Genomic DNA, 20,739 nt, shown 5'->3' with positions numbered 1-20,739 from the left:
ATAAAAAAGACACAGACTAGTTTCGCTGTAAACGGCTCATCAGTGTATCTAAATATGTATCAATAGATGAAAGGGAAATAATTAAATAGTTCTCTTACGTCAAGGTAACAATTGACTTAACTTTGACATCAATAAGGAGAATAAACGACTTTATGACGTTATTTGTCTATCCGTCTCCTGTGAATTTTTCTTCATGTTTATTTTTTGTTTGAAACAATGAAATTTTCTTTTTTTGTTAATCTAGTTGATATTATTATTTGTATTTTTTTTACAATTTAAAAATAGGAATGTTTAAAATTCGGTTCTTTTGTACAGCTATTGTCTTTGTTATAAATTACGTCATTAACTCCCCTGTTTGACGTTAAAACTACGCCCCCTTTTACCTTGACGTCAGTACTTAGGCTATTGAAGTACTTCTTCTTCTTACCTTGTTTTATATTTAGACACACTGATGAGCTGTTCACTTCGAAATTAGTTTGTGACTTTTATTAAAATCCAAGCGGACGTGTAAAGTAATTTTATGATTTTACGATATATATATATATATATTACGGGGAATCTTTAAAAAAATCCGCCACACTTAATTTACCCATGATTCAAAATTTTATTACTATGTTAAAACAACTGAGTAAAATAAGAACTGACTTTTGGGTCGTAGAAATGTAACGGTGTACGTTACCACGACAATGGCTTATGAAACCGGTAAAGTTCGAAAATTCAGATTTAAAAAATTGATTTCAGACTAAAACGACTGATTATTTTTCAGTGAAACTTGACATACGGTGTAATTACATCAGTACCTATCAAATAGATTTAACAAAATAGAGATTACTATCTAAATGACCAAAATTTGGGTCTCACGTGCAAAATTACATAGTTGGCATGTGAATTTTGTTTCTTAATGATTTCTTCTTAAAAGTTAGTTTTACAGCGTCATTTGATGTTACTACTATTTTTCGTACCAAAACCGACAGGAAAGAATGTCATATTGAAATGGTTTCCCAGTCCATTTGTCTTTTCTTTCACATTTGACCGTAGCTCACCTGAAAAAGTATTAACGGGTCACTTTAAAATCGAATATATGTATTGGTTTATGCGTGGTCACCATAAAAGCGTCAGTTTGATAAGGATGGTCAGTATTTTTTTTCTTTATATGTTTACATTCCAGCTCCGTTACTTCAATAATTCTCAATTTTTAGGTATTCTTATATACAAAAACACTTTATAGACACTAAATGAAAAGAAAAATGAAATCCAAACTTTATATTCTAAATATTGAAAAACACGTATATACCATAATATCGTTTTAAGGCGACAGTGAATATTTGACAGTAAGCATTTGATAATTAGCATTTTACATTAACGATTTGCCATTTATCATTTGGGAATTAGCATGGAGCTACTATGGAAGGCCGTTTGTTTGTTTGGGTTTTTTCAACGTATTTTAGTCATGTAAAGTCGGGCAAGTCTATTTTCAAGGGCAGATAAATCAAGATCAAGCCTGTGTACCTATAATTTCTAATAATTATTTCCGTTTTAAACCGGATTCTTAGTCAATACACAAAGTTCAAAGAAATTATGTCCGTATTGCCTATATAAATATAGAAAACTGTGCGATATGTGTTCCACAAAAGTTCTACTAACCTGGTAAGATAAGTATCGATACTGCGTTATATACACTCCAGAACTGTACTTAACATACATTGTACATAAATGTATACTCAAAATCTCTATTGTCATGTGTTACAAATCAACAGTGACATTTAGGTCTAAGGCCTTTTTAACTGAATGTGACCAGAATATTTATCTTTTATCAGGAGTTTCATAAATTCAAACTGAAACATCACACTTTCGTCTTTCATTACTTATTATTACTTATTATTGACCAAGTCAACTCAGTTGTATAGTAATTGTTTGTGCGAGCTCAATCTGGCCCCCCTGACCCCTTGACCCTATTCTATAAGTGGACTTTAATCTTACCCTAAACTTAAAATACTAACTTGGCACCCTTGATACCCTGAAAATCTTTTAAATCTTTAGTTAAACCGAATGAAAACCTTTGGTTTAACCAAAAAAAAGATTTAGTCTTTGGTCCGGACTGACCCCTTGTCCCTATTCTAAAAAATCCAATGCCGGACAATTTAAAATTCACAGGTTTTAAACCCAATTAAAAACCAACTAAAAAGTTTTAAATACATATGATATAGATGAGTTTACAGAATAAAATATATTGTTTGAAAGAAAGAAAATTTACTGGTAATATAAATCCTCATTATGTTACAACAAAAAACGGGAGAAAAATGATAAAAGCTACCTGTTCATCTTGTGGAAAGATGAAATCAAAGTTTGTTAAAAGTACAGGAGGTAATTTAGATATTCACAAAGCAATGTTACCTTTATTACCTAAGAAAGGTTTAACACTTCCAGGATATAATTATTGTGGGCCAGGAAATCCCCTAGATAATGGACCCCCTGTCAATGAACTGGATGCAGTATGTATGGACCATGATTTTTGCTATGACAGCGATGTAAAAAAGGGTACATGTGATAAGCAAATGCTTTCCAATTTAAATAAAACTAAATCAAAAACATTTGGAGAAAAGATTGCAAAACATTTAGTTGTGAAACCTATAATTAAAACGAAATACACACTTGGGTTGGGACAAAAACAAAAGTCAAAAAACGGGAAAAGGGGGTAGAGTATACCCCCGGAATCACTGCACCAAGCTACCGCTGGAGCGATGAATTAGCAGAAGAATTACACAAACCAATTAAAAGGAAATTTAGGAAACGAAGAGTGATAGTTAATGATATTGATGATACTTGGTCAGCTGATTTAGTTGACATGCAAGCTTTTTCAAAATATAATAAAGGGGTAAAGTACTTGTTAACCGTTATTGATATATTTAGTAAATATGCTTGGGTTATTCCATTAAAGAATAAAACCGGAGAATCTGTTACTGAAGCATTTGAAAAAATAATTTTAGAAGGACGATTACCAGTAAATTTATGGGTAGATGAAGGAAAAGAATTTTATAATAAAAAGTTTGAATCATTTTTGAATAAAAATAAGATTAATATGTACCATACATTTAATGAAGGAAAGGCTGTAGTAATAGAAAGATTTAATAGAAGTTTAAAAAGAATAATGTGGAAATATTTTACAGCAAATAATACTTATACTTATTTAAATAATTTGCAGGATATGGTTGATAAATATAACAAAACAAAACATTCTAGTATAAAAATGACACCAACCGAAGCTAGTAAAAACTTAAATAAAGGTACTGTTTACTTTAATTTATACGGTGATTTAAAAATACCAAAGAGTAAAGCAAAATTTAAAATTGGTGATCGAGTTCGTTTAAGCAAACTTAAAAGACATTTTGAAAAAGGATATACACCAAACTGGACAGAGGAAATATTTATAATTTATAAAATTAATAATACAAATCCCAGAACATACACTATTAAAGATTTAAATGATGAAATAGTTCAAGGTTCATTTTATGAACAAGAACTTTTACCTACTACACAAGAAGTTTTTAGAATAGAAAAAGTTATTAGACGAAATTATAAGAAAAAACAAGCTTTAGTAAAATGGAAGGGTTATAGCGAAAAATTTAATAGTTGGGTACCATTTAGCGATCTTGAACAAATTTAATTTAGAAATAAAAAGTTTAATTATATAAATGAGCAATAAAAATCTAATTTCTAATAATGGAATAGAAACAATAGATCAATTAATTATTCACTTAACTAAACTAGCTGCTGCTTACAGAAAAAGTTATAAATTTTGTGGGAGAGTAAGTACCGGATTACATATTACAGCAGGTGTTTTTGGTTGTTCAGCTGCATTAGTACTTGTTCCAGCTATTCCTATATTTGTAGCAGTTGCTGGTGCTGTTCCATCAGTAATTACCATATTTACTAACAGACTAAAACTTGACGACAAGAAATTTATTTTAAAAGCACATCATCAAAAAATAAAACAACTTATAACAAAAGCACATATCGGAAAAGTAAATAAAGAAGAAGAGAAAAAAGTTATTCAGGATATTTTTACAATACTATTAGAAATGCAGAAAGAAAAAAATTATTCAACACCTCTTGAAATGCATATGAAGGAATTTAAACTTAACGGATATAAAAGTAAAAAAGAAGAAGAGCTGTATTAAATTTTACGTGTGTTTTTTAAAGATTTTTTTCTATAAGTATATTATATATAGATGGTTAATAGAAAGGTAGATAGAATGATTATGCCAAAATTATCTAGCACTTTAGGAGAAATAATGAATCCAGATGAAAATTCATATAAGAAAGTTCTTAAAAGCAGAAATGTTATTAAATCAAAACTTGATCAAATAGTTAGCGATGAATATAAAAATCATGTCATTGATAAATTACAAAATGTTATAGATCCTTATCTTTTAAAAAATAATTTATTTGAATGGAACTGTGGTTGTCTATTAACTGAAGAAGAAAATGATGAAAGATTATGTGATTGTCCCAGACCAAATAATTATCGAAACAATCCTAAAAAAGTAATTGTAACCGACTGTGATACTAATGAAGAAAAAACATATAAAAGCACTTACAAAGCATCTAAAGAATTTGGTATTAATGCTGGGTTAATAAAAATGTGTTGTGAAGGGACAAACCGAGTAAAATGTGGAATATCAAAAGTTAATGGAAAAAGATATAAATTTAAATATTTTATTTCTTCTTAAAGATAATTTAAAACTTTATTTTTTTAATTATTTTTTTAATTATTTTTTTAATTATTTTTTTAATCCTTTTTTGCTTGAAGATTTTTTTTCTAAATATAATATATAGATGGAAATCGAGAGATCTTCAAAACAATATTATAAGAAATTTGAAATTAAAATTACATATAGACAAGATCCAAAGAATCAATTATATTTAACTATAAACGACTCTTATGAAATACTTAAATCTGAACTTAAAACTTTAAAAGGTATAAAAATAAACGTTGTTTTAAAAATAACTTTTGCAAAAATGGATAAAACTGATACAATATATAAATCAGCTTATTTTCAATCAAAGGCTTTAGAAATTATTAACACAAATGAAATAAAAAAAACTTTACATCAAGCTTTTGATGAAATAATAAATAGAATTGGTAATTGGATTTCTGAAGGAAGTGGCTGGAGAATAGAGTCAGTTGATGCTCATTATATAAATAGATATAAGTATAGTCCATTGGCTGCTTCAAGTTATTTAGAATTACCAAAACCATTACAAAATTCAATGAAAGGATTAATAAATATAAAGAATGATGATGATCAATGTTTTAGATGGTGTCATTTAGCTTATAAATTTCCTGTAACAAAAAATTCTGAAAGAGTTTCAAATTATAAAAAACATATAAACGATCTTGATTATACTGGAATTAAATTTCCTGTTACATTAAATCAAATACCTAAAATAGAAGTTTTAAATGAAATATCATTTAATATATTTGGTTATGAAGAAAATAGTATTTATCCATTGTACATATCAAAATATCAATACGAAGAACACTGTGACATGTTGCTAATTACTAATGATAAAATAAATGATAAAATAAATGATAAAATAAATGATAAAATAACTGATGATGACTGTAAACCCTCAAGAACTGTAGTCCAACATTATGTTTGGATAAAAGACTTTAATAGATTAATGAATAACAAAACAAAAAATACAAACAAGAAACATTTTTGTAGATCTTGTCTGCAACATTTTACTCAAGAAAGAATATTAAATGAACATATTCCAAATTGTTTAGCTATTAATGGTATCCAAGGTGTAAAAATGCCAAAAGAGGGAAGTAAAGTACAATTTAAAAATTATCATAAAGGTTTAGCAGTACCTTTTGTAATTTATGCTGATTTTGAATCAATAACTAAAAAAGTTTTAACTGCTTTACCATCAACTGAATCTTCATTTACTGAACCATATCAAAATCATATAGATTGTGGTTACGGCTATAAAGTTGTTTGTTGTTATGACGATAAATATACTAAACCAACCCAGATTTATAGAGGTCCTAATGCAGTTTATAAGTTTATTGAAAAAATGCTTGAGGAAGAGGAATATTGTAAAGAAATATTTAGTGTTAACATTAACAAAGAACTAAGAATGTCTAAAAAAGATGAAAGTGAATTTAAAAAACAAAAGTTTTGTCATATTTGTGAAAAAGAATATAAGGAAAATGAAAATCCTGTCCGTGACCATTGTCATATAACAGGAAAATTCAGAGGAAGTGCTCACTCAGAGTGTAATATTAATTTTAGACTAACGCATAAAATTCCTGTTATTTTTCATAATTTAAGAGGTTATGACGGTCATTTTATTATGCAACAAATAGGGAAATTTAAAAAAGAAATTAATGTTATTCCTAACAATATGGAAAGATATATGGCATTTATGATTTCTGACTTGATCTTTATTGATTCATTTCAATTTATGTCTCAATCATTGGATAACCTAGTAAAAAATATTCCAGAATTTAAATATTTATCTCAAGAATTTGATTGTGAAAGCATTAATTTATTAAAGACAAAAGGTGTTTATCCATATGATTACATGGATTCATTTAAAAAATTCAAAGAAACAGAATTACCTTCTAAAGAAGAGTTTCATTCAATTTTAAATGAAACACACATATCTGATAATGAATACGAACATGCTAAAAATGTTTGGAATAAATTTAAAATAAAAACAATGGGAGAATATCATGATCTATATTTAAAAACTGACGTATTACTTTTAGCTGATGTATTTGAAAATTTTAGAAAACTATGTTTAGAGTACTACAAATTAGATCCTTGTCATTATTTTAGTAGTCCTGGGTTAGCTTGGGATGCAATGTTAAAAATGACTGGAATTAAGTTAGATTTAATAACTGATATTGATATGTATCTTTTTATTGAAAAGGGACTGAGAGGAGGAATAAGTTATATTTCAAACAGATACAGTAAAGCAAACAATAAATATATGAAAGATTATAATCCAAAAGAAAAAAGTAAATACATTATGTACCTCGATGCCAATAACCTTTACGGTTGGGCTATGTGTCAACCTTTACCCTCTGGAAACTTTAAATTTATATCCGAAAAACAATTTAAGAAATTAATTACAAAAGGTAAAACTAACTTTATAATTGAATGTGATCTTGAATATCCAAAAGAATTACATAAAACCCACAATGATTATCCTTTAGCTCCTGAAAAAATTAAAATACCAGATCAATGGCTTTCTGATTATAGTAAAAATATTAAAACAGAATTTGAAATAGGAAAAAGTAATGTAAAGAAGTTGGTTCCAACTTTAATGAAAAAACAAAATTATGTAGTTCATTATAAAAATCTTGAACTATATACACAATTAGGGTTAAAAGTAACAAAAATACATAAAATATTAACTTTTGACGAAAGTCCTTGGTTAAAAAAGTATATTGATTTTAATACTCAAAAAAGATCTAAAGCAAAAAATTCATTTGAAAAGGACTTTTTTAAGTTAATGAACAATTCTGTATTCGGTAAGACGATGGAGAATTTACGTAAGAGGGTTAATATTAAATTAACTCATGATGAAAATATTTTATTAAAATACATAGCCAAACCTTCATTTGTTAGTTCAACGATGTTTAACTCTAACCTTTTTGGTATTCATAGAATAAAAGAAAGTTTGTTATTAAACAGACCTTGTTATGTTGGAATGTGCATTCTAGATTTATCAAAATATTTAATGTATGATTTTCATTATAATTACGTTAAGGAAAAGTACGAGAGTAATTGTAAATTATTGTTTACTGACACTGATTCATTATGCTATGAAATAAAAACCAAAGATGCGTATGAGGATTTTTATAAGGACAAAGATTTATTTGATAATAGTGATTACGATAACAACTCAAAATTTTATTTTGATAATAATAAAAAAGTAATTGGAAAATTTAAAGATGAAGCTGCCGGCATTCCCATTGTTGAATTTGTCGGATTAAGAAGTAAAATGTATTCATATTTATTAGAAAACGAAGTTAATGTTAAAAAATGTAAAGGAATTAAAAAACTTATTGTTAAGAAAACAGTAGTTCATAAAAATTATAAAGATACTTTGTTTAATTCAACCCAAAGTAATCACACCTTTAAAGTTATTCGTTCTGATAAACACAATCTTTCCAGTTATGTTATAAATAAAACATCTTTATCATGTTATGACGATAAAAGATATATTCTTGATAATGGTATTGATACATTAGCTTATTCTTAAATTAATTAAAGTTTTATTAAAGTTTTTATTAAAGTTTTTATTAAAGTTTTTATTAAATTATAGAACCATAAATTGTTAACTGAATATTCATAACGTTTAAGGAATTAATATAAATAACATCATTTATTTTAAATTCATTTGCATAATTAATAGAAATAGATTCATTTTTTCTGTTATTTTTTACATGATAACTTTGAAGAATTACATTTTCTTTATTTTTTAGTTGTAATTTAGCTTCTCCTTTATCTAATTTAATTGCATCAACAAGAATAATTAAGATGCAATTAAAATTAATTCTTACATTATTACCATTTTGAACTAAACCAGGACTAGCATTTACAGTTTTCCATTGAAATAATCCACCATCGGTATCTTGGGTATAACTTGTTAAAAACAACGGAGGTTTTCTTTTAATTTGTGTCGACGTCCATCTGTCTATTTTATTTACTTTTTCATTTATATTATTGAATATTCCCATTATATTAATTATTCCAGTTAAATAAATGTCCTTTTTAGTTAAAATAATTTATAATAGTTTGTTCATTTACTCTTTGATTATTAATTTTTAGTATTTTATACAATAAATCATACAACGGTACTTTATCTTGTAACATTTTAATGAAAAATAAACAATAATATCCACAAAGCATACTTGTTTTGTCTTGATATTGAACATTGTTGTATTTTACATTTGGTATATACTGAATTACTTCTTTTGGTGGAGGAAGTCCAAATGGGTCGAAATACAAAGTATTAAAGTAACAAACCCAATGTGTTCCAGGTCCAACAAAGTCATCCAAATTTATAATTCCACACTCGTCCTTTTCTTTTAATTTTGGTAAATTATTTCTACTAAACACACCCCTAAAGTTTTTAATTTTTAATTGTTTTACCCATTGTTCAATTTCAAAGTTAGATATTGGTTTGTTTATAAATTTTATTTTTTTTTTACTATAGGAATTCGTCTGTAAGGTCTCCGTTGTGAATCAATCTGTAATCCTTTTCCACTTAACAAAGATGTAATCAAAGGTATTCCTAGACTAGCAGCCAACATACCTAAAAAGCCACCGTCTTGTTTTTGTTTTTGTGTTAATTTAATCACTCCAGATCCTACTAATTGCTTTCTTTGATTAGGTGTAAGATATGGTGATATCATATTTCTCTTATCATTAGCTACTGAAATCATACCATTTCCAAGTATTTTACTAACACCAGTACTGGCAAGTCCTGATAAAGCACCGATACCTAGAGGGGCTAATATTTTTGGAGCTATTTTTGCTGCCATTGGAAGAATTGTTTTTCCTAACAAACCAGCCAAAGCTCCTAAAAATCCACCATTTTGACCTTGACTGGACATCTGTTTTTTTTGAAATTGTAATTTCTAATCCCTTCTTATTTGCAACAGCTTTTTTAATTTGATTAATTTGTGTTTTTGTTAAAAGTAAAGGGAAGTTTCCACGTAATTGTTCATGTTTTAATCTAAAAGTATGTGGAATTTTATTATTATAAGCTTGTGCTAAATTTTTCTTTTGTCCATCTGTAAGGTTAATTTTATATTCAATATAATTTGATGACATTATATACTTTATATTTATTTTAATTTATATTTATTTTAATTTATATTTATTTTATTTAAACAATAACAAGTTCATTTCCAATAGTATTTATTTCAACTGTTTCCTCATATAATACAATTGCGTAAATACGATATCTTGCAGTGGGAAGTGCAGTTAACTTAATTGTTAATGTAATCTGCTTAGGATCTTCTGTAGTTACTTCCTTTTTATATTCCAAGTTAAAATGAACAAATCCAAACAAACTTCGAAAATTAAATCTATTTAGCAGACTTCCAGTAGTTTTGTTATTTTGTTTATAATAATAATTAATTACATCATCATATATTCTTGATATACTTGTGTATTCTGTTTCTGGATAAAAAACACCATTACCAACTTCAAGACGACAGGAGCTCAAAACAGAATTATAATCATCATCTGCTGCATTAAGTTTAAATGTATCTAATAAATGTGGATTATGTTCTTGATTATTACTTTTGTCAGGTCGTTGTAAATAAACAAATACATGTTGTGGTTTTGTTACACCAGCCGTTATTCTAAAAGTTGTATTAATCTGTTGTGTATCAGTTGATTGCGTCATCATTTCCCGAAGGTATGACCATCTTGCTTTTTTAAATCTTTCAGTAGTAATTAGATCAAACCCAAATTCATTAAAAATTAAACGTGGAACCCATAGAATTAATTTTGTTACAATTACCCTACCTGGATCAGCAGCATTAGTTCTAAAAATTAATTCATCATCATCTGTCAGCTGCAGTGTTAATTGAATTTGACTTGGAGGCAAAATATTAGTTTCTAAACCCTGAAAAAATGAATAATTATTTAATGGAATTTTAGCATTTACCTCTTTACCACCTTGGATTAATCCTTTTCTAAAAGCAAAACCTGAATTATTATCAGCGGCAGCAGTAGCAGTAGTATCTAAATAAATAAACTCATTTGTTCCAGTTGATTTTGCATAATCTTCAGACAATTCAACCAGATTCTTTACATTTATTACTTTGTATAAATTATTACAATCATAAACAATTTTTCCATTTTGTTTAACCACTAATTGATCAATTAATGAAGCTGCATTATTAATTAGAGCAATTTGATCTCCATCAGCATAATTATTACCATTAGCAAGCTTATTTACTTTAAAACTTACTTCAAAATAACCATTAAACCAATCAAAATATGAGCTTCTATCATTAATTGTAAAGTGATATCCGTTTTTTTGTTGCTTAACATTATTTCCCAAGACAGATATTAAAGCTGTATCTAATTGAATAGGAGTTAGTTCGTATCTTTCGCAATATTCTTTTGTTCTAAACATGTATATATTATATATTATTTTATTTTTTTATTCTAGTTTTTATTCTAGTTTTTATTTTAGTTTTTATTTTAGTTTTTATTTTATTTTTTTATTTTATTTTTTATAAATTAATCTGTTAATACGTTTTTGTTGAGCTGAAGTTCCAGCACGAGCTAAAGTCCCAGATCCTGACAATAATCTATTTAATCTTATATTAATATCCTCCTCATTATCATTATTTTTACTATTATTCTTTTCTTGTAATTCCTTAGCAATTAAATTACCAACTGCTGGAGCAGGTTTCTTTTTAAGTTTTTCAAAAATTTTATTTACAGCTAAATTTCCAACTTCTGTTCCAACCTTTTTTGTTCCACTTTCAAGTGCTGCTTTTCCTGCTGTTTCCAAAGCTTTTTTTCCAGCTGTGCTAATTGAAGATGCAACTCCGCTTGAAAGCAATTTCGTTAAAGTGTCAAAGATACCTGTTCCGTGTATGATTTCTTCTCCTGTGTGAGCATCAACATAAATAAATATTCCTTTATTTTTGTCATAAACTTTCTTGTACATTATATAAAACTAAAATTTATAATTTCAAATTTCTTTTAAAATTAGTGTAAAACTTGTTTCAACCTCATTAAAATTAATTATTCTACCAAATACATCTGTAATATATATTCTAATTGAATTTATAATATATTTATTAATTTCAGAATATCCAACTCTTTGTGGTTCTTTTGTAAATGGATAAGCTCTTGTTAAATCTGCAGTACTTAAAGCATAAATAATATCACTGAAATTACCATCAACAAGTGAATTATCAATAAGATCACAATGAATGTAAATTGTATCCACAGAGTTAGTTATATTTGGTGTTTTAGTTCCCCATTCAGTTTTGTCTAATTTTTTTTTCTCAAATCCAAGCAATGTATGAAAATTTGATATTTCCAAATCCAACTTAAAATTATCTGTAATTGAAATCAAAATCTTAAAACTACTTAAATCAAATTCCAAACTTATTGGAGCAATTTCTGATTTATCAAATTCATAATCATCATTACTTATTAATGTTTCTCTAATATAATTATTAATATCTGTGTAACTGTAAGAACCATTTGTAAATATAATATCTTTCCAATCCTTACCATTATGATAACGAATTCTTTTATTGTCATATTCATCACTAATATTATGCCAAGAGTAGGTCATAGTGTTAATACTATCCAAACCAACAACATAAGTTTTATTTTTATCTAAAATTAAAGAACGACTAAATCTGATTGTAAAATCACTCGGAGTATTTTTATTATCTTTAACTGTTTCAGAACTTAATACTATTTTTTGTTCCATTTATATATAATTAAAAACTAAATTCAAGAAAAATATTTTTTATAAAACATTTCATGTTGTTCTGGTAACAATGTTTTCATTTTTAATAGTTCATCAATTATTCTAATACCTTCATTTTTTAGTTCTTCATTATTATTTCCAGCATCAATTGAACCACAAATTAACTCCAAGTCATTAACCAATTCTTTTGGATTACATGGACAAACGTCATAACCTTGTCCCCTAATTACTTTTTTAAATTTCATAGATCTTTTATTGATAGGTAATCCTGACTTTTCTGTTAATTCTTTGAATATTTTTCTTGAATGAATTGAATGTTTTTTATTATTGTTATATCTTTTATTAATTAAATCAATTAAATCATCATCAACTTTAGTGTTAATGACTTCTTTTCCAGTTATTCTATCCTTAGCAATTAATTTGTTTTGACCATAAAGTTTATTTAAGTTAATAATTAAATTACCATATTGTCCATTTGGTGAAACTTTATATGGGTTATGATGTTTTATTCCTTGTCCATCTTGTTTAAATGTAGAAGCCATACCACGAATATGTTTTAACCGTTTTTTGTACTTTATGAGTTGATCTTGATCATGTTTTAATTCTTTTACTTCTTTTTGTATATTTGGATCTTTTGAATTTGATTTGCCAGTTATTGAACCATTTAATTTTTTAATATCTACAGTAACATTATTTATTGTAGCTTTAATATCGTCTTTATCTATTTTATCTGGATCAGATTTATCTAAATTTAAAAAGTCAAACATTTCAGACGGTTTGTAATATCCATATTCTTCTAAAACATTATTATCCAGAACAGCATCTAAATCTACTGTAGGTATTTCCTTTGCTTTCGGCCTTGTCCCAACAATTTCAGGAAATTCTTCTGATTCTTCAGTTATTCCCATCTTTTCTCTTCCATAATCTTCTAATCTTTTAAGTTCATCTTGAGAAACCCATCCAGCTGGTTCATCTCCCCAATCTATTGGTGTTGGTGTATAGGGAGCCGGTTTTGGTGGTAATAATCGTATTGGTTCTTTTGGTTCTTGGAATAGCTGTGGTACACCCTGGTATGTTTGTATGTCTTTCATTTCATCACCTAATAACGCTAATTGTTGTTTTATTCCAGGTAATGCTTTTAACTGACTTGATAATTGTTCTTTTTGACTTTCTATTTTTTCAGTAATTGGTTTATAAATTTCAGTATACATTTCCCGATTTGTAGCTTTTCTTATTTTTTCTCTCCTTATTTTTTCTCTAAGATCTCTCATCTTTTGCCCAACTAATTTTTTTCTTATTATCATTTCATTAAGTTTTGATTGCATTTATATAATAATGTAAGATAATGTAAAATAATGTAAAATAATGTAAGATAATGTATTATTATATATAAATGGAAATTCCAAATTATAATACAAAAAGTGATAAATCCAATAACTTTAAACAATTTTATCCTTTTATGCCAGATTCATGTTTTAGAATGTTAATATGTGGATCTTCTGGATCTGGAAAAACAAATACATTAATGCATATACTTCGAAAACCTCTTATATATTATGATAAGTTATACTTATATGCTAAAAACCTAGAACAATCTAAATATCAAGATTTAATTAACAACTTAAACCAAATTGCAAAAAAAATTAAAGTAGATCCAAATGAAATACTTGAATATTCAGCTGATCCCGACCAAATTGAACCTTGTGAGAATCTTGAATCAGAAAAACAAAAAGTAGTAATATCTGATGATTTTGTATGTGAAGATAAAAAAGTTCAAAATGAAATAACAAAATACTTTATTCAAGGACGTCACAAAAACTGTTGTGTTATTTATTTAAGTCAGTCTTACTATAAAACACCAAAAGATATTCGAATTAACTGTTCACATTATATTTTATTTGAATATCCAGATAAAATGGAAAATAATAGGATTTGTAATGAACAAAATATAGATCGTGATTTATTTGCTAATGCAACAAATCAAAAATATGATTTCTTATATATTGACAAACCAAGGAAGTTTTTAAGAAAAAACTTTACTGGTAATATATAATAATTATATAATGGGAGTTTTTAATGATGTAAAACAAATAAGTGAACCTGACAGTATAAGTAAAGTTAAATTTGATATTGATTTAAGTGATTATGCTACTAAAAAACAATTCAAAAAGCTTAAAAAGGAAACGGAATCGTATCTTCACAGAAATAAGGAACTTGATAACACAATGAACAGAGCATTAGATATGGGAGGTAATGAAATAATCAACCTAGGAAATCCAGATAAACCCAACGATGCAGTTTCAAGACGGTTTGTGTATAAAAAAATTCAAAGTGTAATAGATGACTATAAACTTGAAGATGTCAAAAGTATAAAACAAACACTAGAAGTAGAAGTAAAGAATATTGAAGAATTAACAAAAGATTTTAAAAAGAATTCATTATTAATTAATCAATTACAAGGTAAAATTGAAGAAGAAATGAAAGCTATGACTGATTCTATTAAAGAACTTGAAGAGAAATCTGATTTGACAGATGACAACATAAAAGAAGTATTTCGAGTCAATTTAAACATTTTATACACTCAAGTTCAAGAATTAAAAGATAGTATGATTAAACATTAAGAGCTAAAAGATAAGATTATTGAAGCTGAGAAAAAGTTACAAAATATGTATCAGTTAGAAATCAAAACAGAAATAAATAAACTAAATACTGAAATGGCAAAAGGGAATCAAGATTTACTCGATACATTTTCAAATAAATTTGCAGAATATAAATCTGAATTGGAAAAGGCAGCTTCACAAAGAGGTGATGATCATGATACAGCATTAGATAACCTTAAAAAAGAAATTAATTCTAAAATAGATGACTTTAAAAAACAAATTCGAAATTGGATTAGTATTGTTGACAACCGTCACAATTTAAAATATGCAGAATTAAGTAATATTACAAAAAAATTACAAGAAGATATTAATGAATTTAATAATAAAATTAAAAAAATAATAAATGATCTGGACTCTGTAGTTGAAATATCAGCTAAACAAGGAGAGTTAATTACTGCTAATACTGAAGCAATTAAGATAATTAATGATCAAATTAAAAAAATAATAAATGATTTGGACTCTGTAGTTAAAATATCAGATAAACAAGGAGAATCAATCACTGCTAATACCCAAGTAATTACTGCTAATACTAAAGCAATAACCGCTAATGTTGAAGAAATTACCACTAATGCTGAAGAAATTACAAAAGTAAAAGATGTTTTCTTAAAACAAGAAACACAATTAGCTAGAACAAAAGGTGTTGTTGACAATTTATCTGCTTCTGAAGTTGCCACAACAAAACGACTTGATGATTTAGCTGAAATAATTCTTAAACTTAAAAAGAAAGACAGGAAAATAGAAAAAAGGGTAGAGGAAGTAAAACATGAAGTGTTTCTCTTTGAATACTATTATAATCATACTTTTGATTACATACAAATGAAAAAGTATTTTGACCGTCGTGGTGCCTGGATACATTCAACATATAAAAATATGGCCGATCTGAACTATTTAAATATATTTGAAATAAGACCTGGAATTACCGTAGATTATAAAGATTTTATACTCATAGACCAAAAATATAAAATAGATGTACTAGATATGCTTTTGAGTGGTGTGTTTATAGTCGGAAAAACCGGAACTTATATAATAGATATTAAGATTTTATTAAAGGGTGCGAGCTCCCCGGGTGAACCGTATAAACCGACTAAAAGCCCAATATCAAATTTTATATTTAGGTGGCGAAATAATAGACCTCAGGATGATGTTTTATTTTTTGATATATTTGATAATGTAAATATAACAGCTGAGGCAGCTGAGGACTTTGACACTGATAAGTTAATATCTATGTATAAGAAAAAAATTAAAATTTATCTAAAACAAGGAACAATGTTTGATATTCACCCTTATGACGATTCAGCATCTACAGAATTAACATTTATGCTTTTGATGGGCAGTTACATCAGATTCTACATATCGGACGAACCTGTATCCTATGATATAAACAGACTTTTGGATTAAAAGCTTAATTAAAAGCTTAATTAAAAGTTTAATTAAAGTTTTAATTACTATGTGTACCCTGATAATATACTTACTAATTGAAAATAAGATCAAATACATTACATTTTATTAATAAAAATAATCTGCCAAAGTTTTGCCAAAGTTCTGCCAAAGATTCGGCCAAAGATTCGGCCAAAGTAAAAGCAAATGACAGTTTGCTGCCAACTTGGCAGAAAAATGGCAGGCTTTTGATTGGTTGAATTTGTGGTTTCCCGCATTATCATTTTTAAAAAATGCACTTGATTTACCTATGACACTTATATTAAATCAGCTGTAAAACGTAAATCGATCACAAGGAAGTTTAAACGAATTGTACTACAAATGTAAACATATCGGTTAACTTTATGAATGAAAGTAAATATCAATAGAACGACACCGGTGTCGCTTTACATTGAGCTTACAAACGATATTGATTGATAAACTTATTAAAGAAAATGACTGGTGTCGTTAGATTTTGAGGGTACAAGTGTACCGAGTGCAACCGAAGACTGTAGGTCTGACTGGGTCAAAGACCCCGAAGGTTTCAGCTTTGCGAGTTAGTATTATAAGTTTAGGGTTGGGTTAGTTGCTGGGTTTAAAACCTGTGGATTTTAAATTGTCCGGCATTGGATTTTTTAGAATAGGGACAAGGGGTCAGTCCGGACCAAAGACTAAATCTTTTTTTTGGTTAAACCAAAGGTTTTCATTCGGTTTAACTAAAGATTTAAAAGATTTTCAGGGTATCAAGGGTACCAAGTTAGTATTTTAAGTTTAGGGTAAGATTAAAGTCCACTTATAGAATAGGGTCAATGGGTCAGGGGGGCCAGATTGAGCTCGCACAAACAATTACTATACTACTCAACTCGACCAACGTTTTCTATACTTAAAACGACGTCAGAATCAAAGTGTTATTATACTAGTGTAATACAAAAATTATGTAATAGTTAATTTCACTCCCACGACGTCAAACATGTTATGTTGCTTTTATAGCATTTTAGTGGCAATTCCAACTATTGTAATATTTAAAGATACCTGTGAAACTATTTTACTTGCTTCTAAGTCGAAGTTGATTTTGGAACTTGGCAAATATAGGATAAGGTCTACATTCTCCCCTCTGCGCTCCCTAAACTCATATATGACATCAAAGATATCGTCTAATTTCAAAATGATCATAACGAAAACATCTATGACGTAAAGTAAAAAACAAAACTTACATTGTCACAATGGAAGACATTGTTAATACATCAATAATTGTATTTTATAACTACTTTTAACATTCAGGCGGACAATGACATCTTCAAAAAGCCAAACGACTCCTTCTTGTGTAACAAGGACAACCTGCCATTATATCGTCAGGTTATCGGGAATAAAGCTCTGTCCTCACAGCCTGTCGTTGATTATGATCACGCTGAATTAACAGCTGTTGCAGTGTCAGTTTCTGATTCCAAAATTATTGCAACCTTTGGTACAGCAAAAGGAGACATTTTAAAGGTAAATTGTTTAACACTCTTTAACAATATATATATATATATATATATATATATATATATATATATATATATATATATATATATATATATATATATATATATATATATATAGTATAATCTGTACAAATTATGTTAAATAGTCCATATATGACAAGCCTATCGGTTGCTGCTTAGTATACAGGTTCTTTCCTAGCTTGTGTTTGATGTTTCAATGGAAACTATTTTTACACTTGACTGTATAATATATCATTGCCTTTATTTAAGAACTAAGCAACTAGATTAAAGGCGTATTTTATAACAGAGCACATAGTTAACCACCTACCAGTGGGAAACCGGAGGGGACTATAGCAATGCCTTTCGTCCATCCGTCTGCCCATGCCCGCGAAATGATGGTTAAGTGACTTCATAACAGTACTTTCTCTTTGATGTCATTCATTCCGTTCTGTTTATGTGACCTTTTTCTTTTTATGTGACTGATAGAACAATAGAGAGAACAATGGGGGTGTCACATAAATACCGTTTCGTTAGAACGGACGTCCGTCAGTCCGTTTGCTTATCGGGATCCTTCAATTACTCATAAGTATTTAAACTAAGTTCATAAAACTAATAGAGGGCAAAATGTAGATAATGCATGTAGATGAGTTATGCTTGTAGATCATGGGTCAACGTTACTATTGAAGATCAAGTAAAACTTGTATCCGCTTTATAACTTTTATATGCATTGATGGACTCAGAGCTACGCGCGAACGTTCCCCATGATAAGACAATGCGTCAACACATGATCTATGCTTGTCGCTTACAGATCAAGGTTACTGTTTAAGGTCAAGCAAATGTTTGTTTTCACTCCATAAGTTTATTTGCACTGAAAGACTTTGTTACCACTACAAGCAATAGTTTCTCATGACCAGACAAACTGTCGCATACATGACACATGCTTGGTGGTCAAAGGTCAAGGTTATTATTGAAATAAAAGTAAAAAGAATTTTTGCTGCTTTGTTTCTAAACGCCTTGAACGATTTTTATATAGACGCACACACATGTCCCCCTTAACCAGATGATGTGTTACTTGCATGAACCCTGCCTGTCTAATCAATCAGACATCAAAGTTAACATTGAAGATCAAGTTTAAAGCTTTCTGCTTCATAACTTTAAATTGCATTGAAAGATATATCTCTTGATAAACAGAAATGATTAGACTTTGTTTCTATGCACTTAACCCATTGTTGGCGGTTGAAGGTTATGGTCACTATTGAAGGGTCAAGTAAAAGTCAAGTAAAATTGTTTACGCTCCATATTTTTTGTGCATTGCTTGATTATCCTAGCATTGAACATACATGTTCCCCAATATGATGCAATATTGACTGGCGTAAATTATCTATGCTTGTAGGTCAAGGTAACTATTGAAATTAAAGGAAAAATAATTTTTGCTACTTTAATCCTAACACTATTGCCAACAACTATAAGGGACGAACACTTACAAAATTTTCCACTGTCTTCGAACATTAGTATTGCCACTGCAATATTCAGTCACTTGTTTGATATATTTTGTCATTATGTTGCCAGTGGAAATAATTATATTTTTTTAACATTTTGTTTTCACTGTTTTTATGCACGGATATCAGGCATAAAAACTGTTATATAGAAATACAACTAACACTGTTTATCTATTTCCTAGTTCTGTATTTTTTCATGTACTTCATTTATATATTCATATATATTTCATATAGGAAATCTCACGAGTCCACAAAATACACACATAAAACAGTTAAGCAGAAGTAATAAGAATTGAATAATTCCGATGTTGGTTAAGCAAACAGATGCTTTCAACACTGGCTATTAATTCTAATCTAAAACCGTTGATGCGAACACATTGGAGAACCAAGTTCTTTTTCCTACTTTCAAAAACCTACTATGTTATAATGAAAATATACAAGTATTTATGACAAATAAAATGACTTCAGAACTAAATATGCAGTTTTACATGTACATTAACCAATGAAATATAGGCATCCTTTTTGAACACATTAATCTTTAATTGCTTTACACTTAAACAAGAGTTACTTTATAATTTCCTGTTAAGCCTTAAAACAATGAAAATGTTTAAACAATATAGTCTGCATACAACTTTTTATCTCCATAAAACCTGGTGTCGATTTGAAACCTTTGTGTTTCGAAGAAATCTTTTTGCACTTATTCAATTGACAACTTAAATAAATGACTCAAGAAATACTTGAAAAATAGGTAGCAGTTGTTATTTAAACTTTGATAGTACTAATATGTCTAATTCGGTAAATCTCATGTATATATAGAGATTTTCGTCGCGGATCAATTCCCTACAAACCCCTCCCCACCAAGTTTAATGAGATAATGGCAAATAGTTTCTGAACAGTAGATAAATGAAAATTTGTAAAAATTTTGTGGAGCAAATTCTTAATTCCATGTTTATATCACCAGGGTTGCCAAAACGGCATATTGGATTCTTTACTTCGTTTAGTTTAATATTTATTTTAGTAAATATGTTTAAGTAGCAAGCTTTAGTTACATCTGACTCACATCTCCTTTTATGATTTTGTTGTTGAAACAGTGTGTTTTTGACCAATCTACAACTTTTTAATAGTAAGATACTCAACACTGGGACTTGAACCCAGAACTCTTCCTACGTGCTGTAAGAAGCA

The 20,739-nt window shown here is 28.1% G+C and overlaps 1 protein-coding gene across 1 annotated transcript in view; it reads left to right on the top strand.

Annotated features, from left to right (window-relative positions):
- Positions 1 to 20,739, top strand: part of LOC128552636 (uncharacterized) — a 53,990-nt gene that overhangs the window by 27,050 nt on the left and 6,201 nt on the right. The window contains exon 4 of the mRNA XM_053533676.1: positions 17,856 to 18,065. Within this exon, the coding sequence (XP_053389651.1) occupies positions 17,856 to 18,065 (210 nt within the window). The remainder of the gene's footprint in view (positions 1 to 17,855; positions 18,066 to 20,739) is intronic.

The sequence above is a fragment of the Mercenaria mercenaria genome, unplaced genomic scaffold (genome assembly GCF_021730395.1).
Source record: "Mercenaria mercenaria strain notata unplaced genomic scaffold, MADL_Memer_1 contig_2980, whole genome shotgun sequence".
NCBI lineage: Eukaryota > Metazoa > Mollusca > Bivalvia > Venerida > Veneridae > Mercenaria > Mercenaria mercenaria.
The sequence above is the reverse complement of the archived record's forward strand: the minus strand, read 5'-3'. Positions and strand labels throughout refer to the sequence as shown.